This window comes from Etheostoma cragini, chromosome 5, assembly GCF_013103735.1.
Source record: "Etheostoma cragini isolate CJK2018 chromosome 5, CSU_Ecrag_1.0, whole genome shotgun sequence".
In the NCBI taxonomy this organism is placed as follows: domain Eukaryota; kingdom Metazoa; phylum Chordata; class Actinopteri; order Perciformes; family Percidae; genus Etheostoma; species Etheostoma cragini.
Genome location: NC_048411.1, coordinates 7,923,337 through 7,943,143, shown reverse-complemented (window position 1 = coordinate 7,943,143; position 19,807 = coordinate 7,923,337). Strand labels below are relative to the sequence as shown.

Here is a 19,807-nt window from a genome sequence, read left to right as displayed (position 1 = left end):
ATGGGCCGAGGCGAGCCGAGGCGGGCCGAGGCGAGCCGAGGCAAGCTGTTACCAGCAGTGGAAAAACGCCATTAGTGTACTGGAACCATCTGCTGGGATTGCATTGTTTCTCCCTGTGGATGGAAGAGGCTGAGGACTGAGTGCAGGGACTGCAGTAAGAGACCTGGTAGAGTCAGCTCCAGCAGCTCTTCAGCTGAGTCAGATAACATTCAAGGTCAGAACCACTGTGAACCACTATTATTATTATTATTATTATTATTATTATTATTATTATTATTATTATTATTATTATTTCTTTACTCTGAAATAAGTTGTGTAGGTTTTCAACATCAGCACATTATGTGTAGCGTCATTTGCAGTGCTTTATCTTGTAAGTGCATTCAGATGTTTGTGTTGATCAATGTACTTTTACACATTTTAGGCCAGTGGTTCTCCCACAGTCAACACCAAAGAGGTTCCAACATGCAGATAGTGTAGAAGCAACTCAGTCAAGGAGGTCCAATCTTGCGGAATGAATGCTCCGTGACACATTCGTACACGTGTTTGTGGTTCAGTTGGTCAAGACTGTTTTCTCAAGATGGCGTCTGGCTGTATGCGCGAATTGTACTTTCTTTATAAACTATCTTTTTAATGTCTTTTAATGACCTGGCCCTGGTTGTGGATGGCGCTACATTTCCTCATCTCCGACACAACCTGGGCGTTATCCTGGACTCCACTCTCTCCTTCCGGCCCCACATAAACAACATCACCAAGTTTGCCTTCTGCTACCTCAGAAACATTTAATGACTCCGACCTTGACTCACACATTCAGTAACTGACACACTTATCTATGCCTTCATGACCTCCCGCCTGGATTACTGCAATTGTGTCGTGTCTGGACTGCGCAGCAAGGCCCTTAGTAGACACAAAGCCCTGGCAGCATATCACTCTCATCCTCCAACAGCTACAATGGTTGCCAGTCAAGTCACGCATCACCTACAAGATCTTCCTGCTCACCTACAAATCTCTCCATGGACTCTTGCCAAAATACCTCACAGATCTCCTCCACGCCTGCACTCATGTTCCCTGCAGTCCTTTGACAAGGACCTGATGGAAAGCCCCTGCTCCAGGTTGCACTCTTTTGGGGACAGGCCTTTCTCTGCCAATGCTCCCACACTCTGGAACTGTCTACCACTCCCCTTCCACTCTGCCCCATCTCTGCCTATGTTCAAAAGCACCTCAAAACAATTTTTCACTATTAACCGACCCCTTTTTTTTTGTTAATCAACCATGGGTTCCTTGACAGGCCTATAGAAGTCCAAGTTATTATCATTATTATTACTATTATTATTATTATTATTATTATTATTATTATTATTATTATTATTATTATTATTATTATTATCATTATTAGCTGGAGTTGAGCACCTGCCTAATGGTTAAGAGGAGTAAATAAGCCAGTAATCAAGATCAGAGTACATAAAAGCAAGTATGAATCTCCTGGTGTCAAATAGCGTCAGGAACAATATTCTTTCAACAGTATGTTTAAATTTTAGAACATAGGACTTAATTAAAATCATATTGAAACAATTTTTTTCTCCTGGCAGCTGACCAGTATGACTCACTAGTGTCGGTGAGCCTCTAAGTAGAAACACAGTCATCTGCTGTTCACTGAGCAGCTTCACTGTGCTCAAGGGCCCCTCAGCAGTAGTGGTTTAGGGAGATGGCAGGATTTGCTCATTTACTTTTCCAATCCACATTTCCTGGCTGCTTTATTAGAAATATAGAATGAAAAAATCTACCTTTGCTCTCAGACAGTTCTGCCCCCATTTGGCCAGAAAATCATTCCCTTATTCCCAACTATCATCAATTTAGCATAAATATAAAGAGTTTACGTTTTATCAAATGCTACAATTTTGTCAATGAAAGAAGTAATTTGCCAACTCTACTTACTAACGGAAATTCAATTTAAATGTTGTCTTACTGATAATTTTGTAAAGTACGTGTCACATTTTTACAAGATGAATATTTCAATTTAAATCAAATCTTTTCTGTTTGTTAGACTGCATCTCCTTCAAAAACGGTTGACAAAATTGGCCCTGCCTGCTCAGACAAAACCTGTTTTGTTTTAATATACAGCTTGTCTTATTGAAAAGGCTAGCAGGGTGAATTATACCCTGTCAAAGCCTGCACAAATGTCAGCCTTGGGCTTAGCCAACAATGTAGCAAGCCAATTTATCATTTGTGTGTAGGGACCAGCACATTGCAGGTTATTCCAGCTGGAATGGGGTATGAACGGTGCGTAACCTTACACCTGACAAGGACACAAATGATGGATCTGTTAAAAGACGGCTGGTGCTAAGAGTACTTGGACGGTCAATTGGTCCACAGGGTTGGCATTGGGAGGCCTTAAAGGTTGTGATCGGGGGGAACAATATACAACATGCTTTCTTTAATAAGAGGAATAGTGCTAAAGCACTGTTAGAACTAGAAAGTTAAATACTACTGAATCTACTATCCTACTACAAACTACAATTTTTTGTGACTGTTATTGCTACTCTTCATTTTAACCCCATTTGGTCGTCAGACACCGCCTACCAAGAGCCTGAGTCTGTCCGAGGTTTCTTCCTAAAAGGAAGTTTTTCCTTGCCACTGTCGCCACCAGTAGAGAGAGTTATTTTTTTATTTCTTTACTTTTTAACTTCTCTTCTTCAGGTGTTGCTTGCTCTGTAGGAAACTACTTGAACTGTTGGGTCCTTGTAAATTATGGAGTATGGTCTAGACCTACTCTATCTATAAAGTGTCTCGAGATAACTCTTGTTATGAATTGATACTATAACTAAAATTGAATTGAATTAAATTAAAATTAAACATGCTGAAACAGAGAAGAAACTAAGAATGTTGTGGGATGGTCTGATCAACCTGATTCATTAAAATACTAATATATAATTTTCTATATTAGGAAGTTGAATTCCATTAATTCAGGGAAAGACAAAATTATTTTGAATGGGAAGAATGCGTACAAATAGGGGCATCAGCTTCCACTATTGCTGAAGTTAGATCCAGCTCTGAAGATGTTTTCACAGCAACTGTGTGTATTGAACATATTTTTAGAGAATTTTACATTGATCTCTATACGTCATTATCTACCTCTACTGATGAAGAAATGTCTTCCTTCATAAAGCCATTAGGGCTTCCCAAACAGTAGACAGAGTAAGTAATAGACAATCCTCAATAGCTGCTATTTTGTTTGATGTTGTTTAATAGGGTTGATTGGGTCTATATGTTAAAAAAAATATTGCAAATGTATGAGTTTTGCAGCATTTTTATATAATGGATTCATAACAATAATAATAATGCATTTTATTTATGACACTCAAAGACACTTTACAAAGTTTTTTAAAGTGGATTTAGGTCCTGTCTTAGGTGATTGGTGATATCTTTTCCCTCTCCAGTTAAAAGACCTATCTAAAGTTACCTTCAATCCATTATTTTACTAAAATATCTTGTGATGTTAATAGATGAGCGACTCTTAATCTCTCAATAGCAGGGAAGGTCATGTTAAAAATGTTTTTTGTTCCCAAGATGAACTACCCTATCCAATCTCTTCCTCTGGAGGTGCCCCAATCATGTTGTAAATGGTTTGACAGGATAACAAAGACATTTACATGGAATGGTTTAATAAAACAGCTAAATTTTAATAAATTACAAAGACCGATTGATTGAGGAGGTTTATTAACCACCAAAGATGTAATACTACCATACTTTAAACTTAAGGCATCCAATCCACTGGTCACTTCCTCTTGAGAGAGTCCCACCCTGGTATTGTATTGAACAATATGTTCCTGCCCCCATTAGTGCCATTACATTTTGTTAAGGTGTCTGGAGCCAGTTCTTCAGGCACCTATTTACCCTTAGATAAGGTAAATGGACTGTTCTTATATAACGCTTTTGTAGTCTTAATGACTACTCAAAGAACGCACACGAGCCATTCACCATTCACACACATTCACACACTGTGGACGAGGCGGCTGTACAAGGTGCCACCTGCTCATCAGATAAACACTCACACACATTTACACTCCGGGGGCAAAAGCTGACTATCTCTCACTTTCACAAAAAAGCCAAACGTTGCATCCTTGCTTATGGAATAAACAAGCTAGGGCCTTTCCACTCTATCTCCATTTACTCAATCAATTGCAATACATTTCTTTGACCTGATATGGCCTGCTCTCTGTCAACATGGCTATTAGTTCTTGCTTGATTGTTGTTGGCCATTTGCTGGGATCTTTCATATCCTCCTCACCTTGTTGCTGTACAAGTATAATAGTAGCGCTACTATGTATGTTCAGTTTCCTCAATGTCACTCCCGGTAGTGCTTGTGCCTCTGACATCTCTGATGGTAGGGGAGGCGCATCATCATTACTAGCCGGCCAGCTAGCATTGGGGGTAGAGCTGCTTATGCACATCCTTTTTTATCCCATATATATATATATATATATATATATATATATATATATATATATATATATATATATATATATATATATATACATTTATTTTTTATCAATATATTTAAAAAAATTAATTTTTTTTGGGACCACTTGCGCCAATGCTATTTTTCTTTTTGTACTCACAACCAGACAGATTGGGTTACTTGGACATGGTGTTACAGTGTAGCATACTGTACAGTCAGTGTTTCAACCTCTGACCTTGTGAAAATGTGGGGTGGGTGATATGGGAGGGGGCGCTCATTGGTGATTTGGATTGACAGACATATTTCTAACCAATGGACTACAAGAGGCTTTTTTCCAAAGTGCTGCTCTTGGCCATTGCCTAGTCTATCTGTATACACACAGGCGGGCGCTGGGTTAAGATAGGATACAGATTTAAAAGGTGAAAACAAAAAGCCTCTGAAATTGTGGAAAACAAAACAGCATCCTCTTTACTAATGAAACTATCTTCTTGTGATGCAGGTACTAAAGGGATGCAAACAACTGGCTATGTCAGTGTGTTCCATGGGTCGGATCCCCGGAGGCTACATTACCAACCACGTGTACAGTTGGGTGGACCCTCAGGGCCGGAGTGTCTCCCCACCACCCGACAACCAAGAGGCCAACCAGAAGCAAGGACGTGGCATGGAGGAGAGGACAGTAAGTAATATACTGTGTGTGTGTGTGTGTGTGTGTGTGTGTGTGTGTGTGTGTGTGTGTGTGTGTGTGTGTGTGTGTGTGTGGTACAAGTGAAAAAAGGTATTGTTGATAAGGCAGTTGTAAATTCATTGTGCAGTGAAGACTTTAATAGGAAGCAAAGACACCATTGCAAATGACATCTATCATACTCAAAACTATTTATTGTCAAGGATGATAGTTGTTGTGATTGCCACTCCCCCGCTCATGTCTGACAGCAGTCACTTCAGGACTGGAATATTGTTCCCGGAGGTCATTGTGACCTTTGTTGCTGTGACATTTTGGAAGACAGACTCATCCTACAACAAAGTCAACAACACAGGCCTGTCTGGCTAGTCCCCAAGAGAAGATTTATTCACACTCAGTTACAATGCTTTGTGAATTGCTAAATCCCCATTTTCCATCAAACATTGATCTCTTTGTTGGAAAAATGCTTGCTAAAAATAAGCTAGAAACAAGGTTTCTCACATTGCATTGAGTTGCATGGCTTTAGAGAATTTCTCCTGGCGGACTGGCAGATAGATGAGGAAGATAAAGCAGCTTTTGCGGAAGATGAGGAAAAAAACAGAAAGGCATATGCATAGGTAGTGCAATGTCTTAAAAACAAGAGTTTGTCACTGGTAATGAGGGATGCAAAACGTGATAGAAGAAGAGCACTGGTGTTTCTTCAGGAGCACTATGCTGATCTCCGACATTTGAAGCCTTCAGTTCATATTGAGGATTAAAACGATTATTTTACAGTATTTCTTTGTAAAAAAAAACGTTATACAGTACTTTTATTTGTTAAACAAATGCTTGGGCCTGTAAAAAGGTTTTGTTCTTTGGTTTCAATGTATTATGGAGTATTTCATCGTATAATAATTGTAAAAAAATAAAGGTTACTACTTCACGGATTTCACCTATCACGGGTTCTTCTTGGAACGTAACCCCCGTGAAAAAAGAGGGTTCACTGTATAGTCAAATTCCTATCCATGCTATAAATGTGACAGAACTGCAAGAAACTAACTTTGTTTGCTTACCAATAGTTTCAATCTCAATTTCAATTTCAATTTTATTTATAGTATCAATTCATAACAAGAGTTATCTCAAGACAATTTACAGATAGAGTAGGTCTAGACCACACCACAGAATTTACAAGGACCCAACAGTTCTAGTAGTTTCCTCCAGAGCAAGCAACAGTGCGACAGTGGCGAGGAAAAACTTCCTTTTAGGCAATAGTAAGATGTAAGTTGTAAGACTTAGGCAACCCAAGCAATTTATTTCATAAAACCACCCTGTCTCGTGCTTCAAGTCAGTGTTGTCTTTCTTATATTTAACTAAGATAAATGTAAATGTGCTGTATTTATATAGCGCTTTTCCAGTCTTAACAACTGCTCAAAGCGCTTTTACATCTACAGGAAACATTCACCATTCACACACATTCATACACTGTGGCCGGGGCTGCCGTACAAGGTGCCACCTGCTCATCAGATAAACATTCACACACATTCACACTCCAATGCGCAGCACCGGGGGTAACTCAGGGTTCAGTGTCTTGCCCAAGGACACTTCGACAACCAACCTTCCGATTGGCAGGCAACCGCTCTACCACTGAGCTGGTACACAGCTGCCCCATCCTAACCATCTTTTGCATCTTGCTTTAGGTGTCTAAACTAATACATGCATAGATAAAAAATTGAATTATGCTTTGGACGCTATGAGTAGATATTGTGGGAAAAAAAGTACATCAGACCATTTTCTGAAAATCAGCACCAGTCATCTGACCAGTCCTTGCCAGAATCTGCCTTGTAATGACTTGTAATTTGTTGTGTTTCATTCATGTCATGCATTCAGGAATGTCGGTGGCTTGGTTCATCACTCTCTGTGTTCATGGAAATGGATTCACTGTGCATGCTTGTGTGTGGTTTCACTGGCCCGTTATCTGCAAAAAGGTTTCGGTCTGTTTGTCTGTGTGTTTCAATGTCATCATTGTCACTAGAAGTCCCACCCATGATAGTTCAGCCCTGCATTTGTAGCTTTGAATTATTTGTTCATGACCCATTGCTTTGGCATTAATTAATTAATATTAATTTTGAGGGGACGTGTCCCTTGTTGACATAACTGACTCAAACGACTCTTACTGCACAGCCGTTGTGATTAACTGATTATTTTTGGGATGGTATCCAAGAGTTGCTAGGAAAAACAGCTTGCAAACTTAATGGGATTGTCCATTCTCGTCTTTTAAGTGGTAAGAGTATGTCATTTTCTAGCAGCTGGTTCTTGAGTCTTTTTTTGATGATGCTGCGGAAAATCCATGATTTCCGTACATGGAAGTTTGTGGACAGTAGGCATCAAGTATTGCCTTGCGCCTATCATGTGAGATGTTAAAAGTACATTGCTTTTTGCATCTGTTTATGTCACATGGGACACCAAGAGGGGGAATCTTTGAGTCATTTAATGACAATGATGGTTGCTCACTTGCAGTGAAATTCTGACTCTGGACTTTTTCTTGGGTGGCTCAGGGAATACAATCATCCGTGTTATCCTGAGATGGAATGTAAGTGGCGTCATTTTCATTTCCACTGGAGGCAATGTGGGTGGAAGCATCATCTTCAAATTTGGAGAAGGACTGCCCTATCACATCTTAAAGCTGAAAGGCTTCTCCTGTCTCAAGGATATTAAGAAGATATGACATAGCGTTGTCTAAAAGATTTGACTGATCCCCCTCAGCATCATCCACAAGAGCCGGCTGACCCACCTCAGCATCCTCTCCCAAATCTGGAGTGACGCAGAGAGATGCACTGGTCACAGCACTGTTTCCAACTTCTTGGGCGACATACAGTAATTTTCAGAGTTGGCTTTTGACTGGCCCATCGCTCCAACAAATAAAGACAAAGCTGTCACAGCTGGTTTATTGACATTATCTGGAACAGGATTACATTGTTTTGAAGGTACCATACAGCAAGAATGATGATTAACTGACGGAAGCAATTCAGTCACAGACACACGCACATGCCCATGCGCACAGACACCCGCACTCACACAAACAGTTTGACAACTAGGTGCAAGAATAGCCTGTATGCTATGGCATATTAGATTTGTTTTCTTTAAACTCACAAAACTATGACTGTAAAAACATACTTAAGGTAATTTATAGTGTAGATTTATAAGTCTTCCCCAAGGTATGCTTGCCATCACAATGCTGTAAAACGCTAATGCTAGCTAGAAAGAGCTAAACAGACAAAACTGACTTAAAAGGGTTAAGAGGTTTGAAACTTACCACTTTTGTGTTGTTTAAGTTTCACCAGCATGTTTCCATGGAAAAGTGATGTCATTTTGACAGTTCCTTTCTTCTCTGAGAGAGGTTTTATATCATGTTGATTCCTTCATGCCACTTAGCAGTAGCAAAAATGTTCAGGCTGACACAAAGGGAAACTGCAGTGTCATAATGAAAGCAAGGCAGACTGCAGTAAGGGTAGATACTGCACTCAGTTTTTGAAACTCTGTTTCATGCTACTGTTCTATACAAACTGCAAACAAAAAAAGTAAATTTATCCAAGAAATGTATTATTTCTGTGTTAAGACTGTTTACAGATAGAGTAGGTCTAGACCACACACTTAATTTACAAGGACCCAACAGTTCCAGTAATTCCCCCAAGAGCAAGCTTTTAGTGCGACAGTAGCTAGGAAAAAAAACTCCCTTTTAGGGAGAAAGCTCGGAAAGCCCCAGGCTCCTGCTAGGCTAACAATGACTAGAATTAGTAGTTCATGGCATAGCAGGGCACGTCAGGGCATTACAGGGCACAGCAGGACGTAGCAGGTCACCTCAGTGTTTAGCAGGATGCAGAGGTGGGAAGTCAAGAAGTACAAGTACTTTGTTACTGTACTCAAGTAGACTTTTCAGATATTTTTACTTTACTTTACTATTTATTTTTTAGGGACTTTTTACTTTTAATCCTAACATTTTAACACGAATATTGTTACTTTCAACTGCTTACATTTTACAAAACTGGCTCGTTACTTTGGTTTTGTACAAAAGGTCATCTATCAGGTGGGATTGTGAGTGCATGTCGGAGAACAGCATGGACTTTAGGTGCATTATTTACATGCTACAGTAGGCTAGTTACACTGCATTAAGATAATGTAATTAATAGTGGGTTTATTGTTATTATTTACTAACATATATGATTCCTATGCATTGTGTATGGTAGCCTTTACAATGTTATTTGTTTATTTATTTATTTATTTAACCACACACACACACACACACACACACACACACACACACACACACACACACACACACAGCCATAGCAGAGCTTCCCACAGCCGTGTTTGCACTGTTGCTTGATTGTAATATCAAAAGAGAGAAGTTTTCTCCGTCCGTGTTTTAACAAACACAACTGTGGCAAAGTTGGAAACAAATATCAGCATTAAATGCAGTCCTAATGGAGTCCTCACTAACAAGTTTCAAATCATTTCACTGGAGTTCCCATTATTTTTTGCATCATCAATACTAAATTTAATCTAATTGGATGGGCATATACAAACTTCTCACTGAATCACAATTGAATTCATATATTGCTACTCAGTCAGAATCCTATTAACCTGCAGTCTCTGTCACAATAAATAAGCTATATGTTTTAGGCCTATTGGCAGACAGCCATTAAAAATGTAGGCATTTCCATGTCCACTGTAGTTTCTCACCGTGCTCTCTAATGTGTTGCATACAGTAACTTAGCCTACTTTCAATGTGTTGTGAGCTAAACCGGGCATCACTATGTCATGAGCCAAGCATTAAGAGTTTGCTGTAGCAACCACATAATAATAACTTAGATTAAACAATTTACACAAGGACAGGGGGACAAGAGAAGAGAAAACAGTAGGCCAACACAAACATGTAAATGTGCTGTATTTATATAGCGCTTTTCCAGTCTTAACAACTGCTCAAAGCGCTTTTACATCTAAAGGAGACATTCAACATTCACACACATTCATACACTGTGGCCGGGACTGCCGTACAAGGTGCCACCTGCTCATCAGATAAACATTCACACACATTCACACTCCGATGCACAGCACCAGGGGCAAATCGGGGTTCAGTGTCTTGCCCAACGACACTTCGACAACAACTGCAGCGGCGGAGATCGAACCACCAACCTTCCGATGGACAGGCAACCGCTCTACCACTGAGCCACAGCCGCCCCTTAGACCATAACATGGACCGTATAAAAAAATGGGCGCTAAATGGAAGGGGGACATAATTTAATATAGGTTGCTGACGTACAACCACATCACGTATTGTAAAGCTGTAAAGTTATTTTGTTTCATACCTGAGAGCCAATGTGGGCTTGGTTTTGGATAATTTACAATCCCGTAATTGTCTCCATCTGTTGAAAGCCTGCCTGTAGTTGACTTGCTCGTCATCTGTCACTTTCCCTTTTATATCTTAGTTAGTTTTCGTTTAATTTCCTTTTTTTCTGTGATGGCCCAGTATCAGCCATGACTAAAACAAATCATTTCTAAAATAAAAGTAAAATACAATTTGGCCTATACAGAAAAGAAAGAAAACTCCTGCTATCTTTTACGTGGCTGCATTGGCTTTTCCACCCAAAAATCTGTCACACGTCACAATGTGTTGCTGTAGAGCTAGTCTACCTACCTACTTTTTGTGTGTTTAATAGGAAAAATCAGACATGGGCAAAGGCGTGATTTAATAAAAAAGTAACTCAAAATAGCGTTCTTTTCATTGTTAGTCTTATGTGCTGTTACACATCCTTTATGATCATTAGATGAAAAATATTTTTTAAGGAATTTTCTACAGGGCAACAGTGAAAGCATTGGGAAAAAAGACACTATCCTTGGGTCTAGTCTTCTCAAAAGCTCAATGGTCCACTGAGGCAGACCAGAGTTGCTCTAAGTGGCTGTAACAAGGGTGGAATTGCCTTATTGCTTGACCTCTTTCTGTAGAACGAGGAACTGAAAATCGATGTCTCCATTGTCACTCTGCGACACATCCAAAAAATCCAGCAGCTCTGTAGCTTTAGACATTCTATCACTTGTCGTTATTTCAGTCACCAAAGTGTTTAGCGCCTTCTAGTTATTAATGGTCACGGGAGAAAAATGACAGACCGCAATCGTCTTTTTGGTCTAGGAACTCCCTGACTGTTCCTAGTGCACGTAGGCACACACATTCTAATATAACATCACTGCGTAGGCTATTTAACATGCCTGTGCTACTCATATTATCAAACGCCATGGCTAAAACTGCTGCATAAGCATCTCCATGCAACCAGTGCTAGTACCTCTGAACACAGCTCTGCCGATTAGGGTTGGGCTCATTTGTCTGGGTGATGGCTTGTATGAATCAGGTAACCTTTTTACTACCATGGCTATCTGAATCACTAAAATGCTTGTCTGCTCTTCTCAATCATGTGAATATAGTCTCTGCTCAAATAATAGTCAGTGACCGTTTTATTGCTAGCCTTATGGAGCGAGGAAAGTTCAAAACGCGGGGTTTGTCCTTTCCCGCATAGTGCTCCTGAAGAAACACCAGTGCTCTTCTTCTATCACGTTTTGCTTCCCTCATTACCAGTGACAAACTCTTGTTTTCTAGACATTGCACTAGCTCTGCATACGCCTTTCTGTTTTTTTCCTCATCTTCCGCAAGAGCTGCTTTATCTTCCTCATCTATCTGCCAGTCCTCCAGGATAACTTCTCTAAAGCCATGCAACTCAATGCAATGTGAGTTTGTAATTTTTCTCATCACAGTTAAATAAAAGTCTGAACAATGCCGTGTACGACTGGGCCCCTGACCTGTAGCGTTAGACATTTCTGAAGAAGTTTATTGTTTTATTACAGTCACCAAAGTAGTTAGCTCGTACATTTTAGTGGCTAATATTCACAGAAGAAAAATGATAGACCGCTATTGTCTCAGTAGTAGCTCAGCCTTTAGCGAGTTGGGTTCAAGTCCCCGTAAGAACCAAATTACGGAGTGTGGACTGGTAGCTTGATAGGTGCCACTTCACCTCCTGGGCACTGCCAGGTGCTCTTGGGCAAGGCACCATACCCCCCAACCACTCAGGGTGCTGATCCAGCACTGTCAGCCCTCCCCCACCTCTGACATCTCTCCATTTGTTAGCATGTGTGTGTGTTTTTCAGGCCTGTGTGTAGTGATTACTAACAAACAGAGTGTAAATTGGAATTTCCCCACTGGGGATCAATAAACAGTATGAATTCATAAACCAAATAAAGTGTAACTTTGTAGTTTGCAACTTTGTAAGCTAATGGTTGCTGTCCTCTATTGGTTGTGTTTGGAAATTACTTTGTTTATACAGGCAGAACCTATATAGGCCTTGTTTCTGTTTTGCAATTTGCTATTCCTTTACTTATTAATTAAAAATCCCTTACAGTACCGTGACCTTTTCTACCTTTTTTCCCTTGGTTCCTCTAAATTGCGTCCAAATTTACAGCAAGCCTGGTCGTAACACAGGCACAGGCGTTCTAATGACGTCACTGAGTAGGCTTTTTTTAACATGGCTTTGCCACTCATATTATCAAATAGGCTTAACAAGCTCTATGGCTAAAACTGCTGCATAAGCATCCCCATGCAGTCAATGCTAGAACCTCTGAACACAGCTCTGTCGATTTGAGTGGGGCTCAGTTGAGGGGTGATCCATCCAAAAGCTCAGGAGCAGATTTACATCTGCTGTAATAAATGTTGGTACAGCAGGGAAGCAAAAGGAACTGCTCGTATTTGCATATTTAGATGAGCTTGGATGACCTGTACGAGAGCTTTGTAAACGCAGATAGATAGATAGATAGATAGATAGGTAGACAGATTTTTACTGATTGGAAATTACAGTGTTACAGCAACAAAATATCAGAAACACAGCCCACACAGAATATACATGAAATGATAGCATACAGTAAACATGAAGGATAAAATACTAGAACAACTATTTAAAATAAATACAAGTTGGGAATAAAAATGTACAACTACTTAACTAGTATTGAAAAATGTGTAATTAAACCTATTTTGCAAGTTGCACTTAGTGCTCTTGTGATGTCTCTAAATAGATAACACTCAGTGACGAAGCGATGAGTGGTTTCTGGGCAGAGGCCTGAGAAGATGTTACTACAGAGGCAAAATTGCCTGCAGCATACAGTAGGGAGGCATGATTTGTTGGCTCCTTATTTGGAGAACATATACATCTTTGTCAGTTAATGTGCCAAATATATGCAAGTTGATATAGAGTATGCCAGCTGTCTGTTTAATGAATTATGTCTATTGGAACCAGGAGTTTTTTTTGCTAATTTAACTAGCGTGGATTCATGCACAGGCTGGCCTTGACTGCATGCTTTGGGCCCCATGTGTGCAAATGCCCAGGATGGGACAGTTTATTTTATAATGTGCCTGCAATGTGTCTGATGGCTGCATTGGGGTGTGTTTTGTCACACTGAATTGGCTTCCTGCCAATTCAGAATCATTCAGGAGAGGCACTTTGTCCTTGATTCTGATCTTGATTCTGGTCATTGATATCATTAACTTTAGAGGCCATTTGATAATGCAACCAACATGTCCGGTTTACAGTGGCCTGCACGCACGCGTTAAAACAGATTAACTCTTTGGTTGAGTGGGTATTGTGCGCACACAGTTAATTTAGTGGGGCATAATATTGTTAACCGCTTTTTTTACAGACCCTTTTTATTTCTTTTTCCAAATACACACCCAGTAGGCAGTAGAGACTTACAGCAGGTTTAGTGCCTAATGAAAACAGGATAGAGACTTTGAAAAGTCTTTCAGATAGTACAGTAGATAATCAGCAACAAAAAGCACTGCACCAGAATTACGCCAGAGTTCAAGTCACTGCAAAATGTATGTGATGACTCAAACCAAAATCGTACTGCTTGGGATGGAGCAGGACACTACAGGCTCTACGGGCAGTGTAATTGGTTTTATGGAATGCGTTTAATTTGATCAACTCATTGAGGGATTATGTGGCCGGCCAACGGAATGATTTTTACAACTTTGAGTAATACAAAAACAGGTTTGCAACTGTCTCCCAACGCTACAATGCCGCAGAATCAACTGAACCTGACTTTGACAGGCAGAGACAAGTTCAAAGCAACAGTTTTTTTTGCCATCTCAGATTGACTGGTCCTGGAACTTGATCAGAGGTATTGCTCCTAATAAGATAAATGCAGACATTTCATTGTAGAACAATATTCCCTTCATTCATCATTCCCTCCAAGAGCTAAGGAGCTAATCTCCAGAAGAAATATGCAGGTGATCTGGTGAAAGATTGGGACAAATTGAACTTCTTGAATTCATAGAATTTATTAAAGAAAAGGAAACCTCAGCAAACACTTTGACTTTAAAAAATGCCAGTAAGGAGCATTCAAAACTGAGACTAGTTAAAAATAGAGTGAGAGTTACAACGGGCCAAAACAGACTAAATCAACTGTCTCTGTTGTCCATTGAAAGTGATATTATACGCAAAATTAATTTTACCAGCCTCATTAAGGACTTCTCTGTTAGAAAAAACAAGATGTAAAAACTTCTAAAGTTAGGCCTATGTAGTCATGATTGTGCTGTTGTTGCATTATCGCTGTTATTGTGTGCTGCTGCTGTATTTATTGTATTGTTGTCATTCACTGTTCATACATCTGCATATAACTACAAAAGTAACACTGTAATTTGTATGTAATCCACGTATTTCTTACTGTAAGCCCTTCATTGACGTTTGCTGTAAGGCAGCCACCTCCAGTGTCCACATGGACATAACACACGCCCACTTGGGTGGAAAACAACTCTCCTCTCTCCATTTACTTCTATGGCGTGAAGTTGACGAGGAGGCACCTGCTAGCAAACAACTAAAAATCAATGGAGAGCAGAGACTTATTTTCTCTTCCGGCCCCTTAAATGTGCTGTCTCTATTGTAGTTCTGAACCAAACAAAGAGGGAAATCAGGTGACATAGTAAAAAGTGCCAAAATCCAAGTAGTGAATAGGGTGGCGTAGTTATTGGGTCCCAAAACACTGGACTTTGACCCATGGTACCGGTGTTCATGTCTCGGAAGTTCTAATTTCAACCCGACAAACTTTTTCTGATCTCAACCAAGTCATTTTGGTGCCTAAACGTAATAGAGCTGGCCTGCCATGCATATAGGCTATACATAAAGAAATATATAAAACATTCTATTACCACCATTGAGATGCTGCAATACTGTAGAAACTTCTGTGATTGGTCTGTTGCTGCTGGAATGTCACTTTTTACAGCCGGATTGCTGTTACCTATGGGGCCCCGTTTGTAAAGCGGCTCACACTGAAAATAACAGCAGCATTTTGTCACGTTTTGCTTTAAATAATGTTTAAAAAACTGGTATGAAATTTTGAGGGTCACTTTCTTGCACATAAATAGTTAAATCCAAATATTAAATGTTACGCCTAAATGTCAAATGTTAAATCTAAATCTAAATCTAAATCTAAATGTTAAATCTAAATATTACATCTAAATCTCAATCTAAATGTTAAATCTAAATCTAAATGTTAAATCTAAATGTTTTGGGTGAAACTAAATATTTCGCTAATATGCAAATTAAATGCCGGTAACCGGAAGTACTAAAATAAAAGCTCGAGGAGGTCAGTGTATGTTTATAGTGTCAAATAACGAATGAAAATCATCTCATCCGGGGATATGGACTCTCGAACTTGGATAAATGTGATAATAACTACCTAAAATAATAAACACAGTTGGTTAAACTGTATTGGAAGAGTATGTTGAGTTTTTAGTGTCACTTTTATGAATGGTGTCGGACTTATAGCCACTATAGCCAGCCACGAGCGGGGGGGCTCACTTTGATTGGTCTGTCACGTTTGCTTGCATTAAGGTCAACAAAAGCCTATCCCCGCCCGCCCCCGATAAGGCACGGTACTGTTGGCTATGGTCACACTGCGAAATGTCCAACAAATCAGCGTTAGCCGAGAAAATTGGCAGAGCCGTCCCGATGGCTATACAAACTTATTCAACAGCGACAGCAACAGCCTTAGGGCCACCGCTGGCCACCTCAGTAGGCATGTTTTCCAAATCGGGGACCTAGCATTGTATTGTTGTCAAGGTAGTAGCAAATCTCCACTGGCTAGCTACGGTTAGCTAGTTTAGTTAAGTTAGGCTTGACAACAATCCAATGCTAGCTACGTGTTTTGGAAAACATGCCTACCGAGGTGGCCTGCGGTGGCCCTGAGGCTAAGTTTGTATAGCCACCAGGATGGCTCTGCCGATGTTCTCGGCTAACGCTGATTACTTGGACATTTCGCAGAGTGACCATGGCCGACAGTAGCTTACCGTACCTTGGCGGGGGCGGGCGGGGATAGGCTCTAGCTGGCCTTAATGCAAACGAACATGACCCCCGGGGGGGGGGGGGGGGACCCGGTGACTGGCTATAGTGGCTACTGGTCATAATTCTCACACCATTCCTAAAAGTGACACTAAAAACTCAAAGTACTCTTCAAATACAGTTTCTCCAACTGTGTTTATTATTTTAGGTAGTTATTATCACGTTTATCCAAGTTCAAGAGTCCATTTTTCCCGGATGAGATGATTTTCATTCGTTATTTGACACTATAAACATACACTGACCTCCTCGAGCTTTTATTTTGGTACTTCCGGTTACCGGCATTTAATTTGCATATTAGCTAAACATTAAGTTTCACCCGAAACATTTATATTTAACATTTAGATTTAGATTTAGATTTAACATTTAGATTTAGATTTCATATTTAGATTTAACAGTTAGATTTAGATTTAACATTTAGATTTAGATTTAGATGTAATATTTCGATTTAACATTTAGATTTAGATTTAGATTTAACATTTAGATTTAGATTTAGATTTAATATTTAGATTTAACATTTAGATTTAAATTTAGATTTAACATTTAGATTGAGATTAAGATTTAACATTTAGATTGAGATTTAGATTTAACATTTAGATTGAGATTTAGATTTAACATTTAGATTTAGATTTAGCATTTAGATTTAACATTTAGGTGTAACATTTAATATTTGGATTTAATTATTTAAAATATTTCCAAGTTGACAAATATTGTTGTAAATGTGCAAGAAAGTGACCCTTAAAATTTCATACCAGTTTTTTAGACATTATTTAAAGCTAAATGTGACAAAATGTTGCTGTTATTTTCAGCATGAGCTGCTTTACAAACGGCGCTCCATAGTTACCTTCCTCTTTCTTTGTTTTGTAATTTTAAACTCCAGTCAATTTCTGAGGACTATGGCTCTTCAGATCTCTGCAGGGTAAATCCAGACATTATTTTGCAGTGACACTGGGGCTCTATCTGGTTCTTAGCTGCCTTAGACGATTGTTATCAGTAAATCAAGGCTGCTTGCTAGTCAATCGGTCCAATCTGAGTTTGCTGTTGTATGCCATTAACAACTTTTTAAAGGACATGTTCCACTAAAACAAGTTTCTTACCGAGGCAATTTTACAGCAGCACCAGGGCTCTGTTCGGCGTCTATGGCAAAATGCTTTGTGAACTGGCCATAACCTCCTCTGCGGCGCCATGGAGGGAGGTCTGGGAAAGGGAGACTACTTGGCTAGCACCTGTGACTGAAACTTTGACTGCAAACGGTGCTGCAACACATTTTATGCTGGAGCATAATCTGCAACAAGGGCAAAGAAAGGCGTATGGAAGCTGCGTAATGTTAACATGAATGAATGATGAATAATGAATAATAATAATAATGAATGAAAAGGAGGAAATGTGTAAGCATGTGCATTGTCTTGTCTCCTTGGCTACAGCATCCCCTAGCCAAAATACGTTCCTACGCACATGGATTTAAGGCACTTCAGCATTGGCTTTACTTTTCATACCCGCAAGCACTGTCCATTGTTTTTTATTCTATAAGTTACATAAAATGCAGGAGAAACACATGACAAGTCAGAAGCTTTCAGTAAATTTTGGCGGTAATTTATAAGAAAATATTTATCTTTTACTACAGCTAAATCTAAGTGTAAATGGCAGGTTTCAAGTTTGTATCAGTCTTAACACTGGGTCTAAAAGCACTAGTTGCTGCAACAAGAACACAAGTCAATTTAAGAGATAAAAATAAACAAAATCACAATAAGATTTAAGATAATATTGGATGAAAAATGTAATATAAAATATAGCACTGTATACATATATGAAAATTAGTTTTGTGTGTAAAAGTGATACGTTCATGCAAAGTATTGCACAAATGTAATGAGAAAATTAATATATGGAATAGGAGAGAATGGAGTGAAAAAAATAAAAATATAGCACTATGTGCTCATATGGTAAATGGTGGTCTGCAGTTATATAGCACCAACAAAGAGCTGGGTTCTTGCTCAAGGACACTTGGACACGCAGAGAGGAGGAGCTGGGGATCGAATGGTCAACCTTATGGTTAAAGGAATACCTGCTCTATCTTCTGACACAGCCACCCACATGAAAAAAAGAGGATTGTGTGTGGCTCAATAGCAGCAGTCATGTTGATTGAGAATTTTTATGTAAATAGTTCAGGCAGCAGGTAAGCAAATATGCAGTGTGAAATATCTAGTTCTCCTATTTTGTCTGCCACATAATAATGAGAACAGTCTGCCTTCTGGGTGGCCGTGGTCCTTGATGATTCTTTGTGCCTTCTGTGTGTACTGCTGGGGAAAGTTATCCCAAATTATATTCACCTTGAATGTTAATAAACGTGTGTTGATGGCACACACATATTAGCAGTAAATGCATTTATTACCCAACACTGAGTGAGCTACTGCTACAACACTAGAGCAGTAACTTTGCTTTATGACTATAAAATCTTTGTTGCAGAAGGGCTTTATTTAAAAGTAAAACTGACAACTTAAAACCGCTTTGAAAAGCTGTTTTGACTTGCACACATTGCTTGGTAAAGCCACTAAACTGCAATGCTTTTAAAATCATTGACATGAGTAAAAGGCAAGGCAAGGCAAGGCAAGGCAGCTTTATTTGTATAGCACATTTCAGCAACAGGGCAATTCAAAGTGCTTTACACAAAATCAGTGTTAGGAGTGTAGTAGGACCCGGACAAAGAACGACCGCAAGAGGGAGTGATGTAAACAAAAATGGGATTTATTCTGAAGCCAGAATAATCAACACAAAACAAAACACATACAACATCCAGACACGGAGGGTGATGTGGGAGATGAGGGGGATCCAAGACAAACGCCGAGAGGGAACAGGAACGCTGTGGTAGAAACACAAGGTGAGTACAAGAGCAAGGCATCGGAATACCAAACAGCTGTAGTCCAAGACCAGTTACCACGGGAATGTAGGTAACGAACTGGCACCGAAGAGGTGGTCGGCCCAGGTTAAGTACAGATGGAGTGGTGATGATGATGATGCTCAGCTGTGTAGTCAGATGGAGGAGGGGGTGAGTGGAAACGCCTCTCATGGAACCGGATAAGAGCGCCCTCTGGCGGCCGATGAAAACACAGACAGACAAACAGAAAAAACAACAACAACAACAACAAGGAAGACAGCGGACCCATAACAATCAGTTAAAAAATAAAAACTGTTAAAAAATAAAAACAGATAAAATACGTGAATTAAAAATAGAAACATTAAGACACATAAAACACAAGAGTAAAAGTT

At 39.5% G+C, this 19,807-nt stretch overlaps 1 protein-coding gene across 1 annotated transcript in view; it reads left to right on the top strand.

Moving 5' to 3' along the window:
- The window catches only part of whrnb (whirlin b), a 95,004-nt gene that overhangs the window by 22,739 nt on the left and 52,458 nt on the right, over positions 1-19,807 (top strand). The window contains exon 2 of the mRNA XM_034871885.1: positions 4,956-5,132. Coding sequence (XP_034727776.1) covers positions 4,956-5,132 — 177 coding nt within the window. The remainder of the gene's footprint in view (positions 1-4,955; positions 5,133-19,807) is intronic.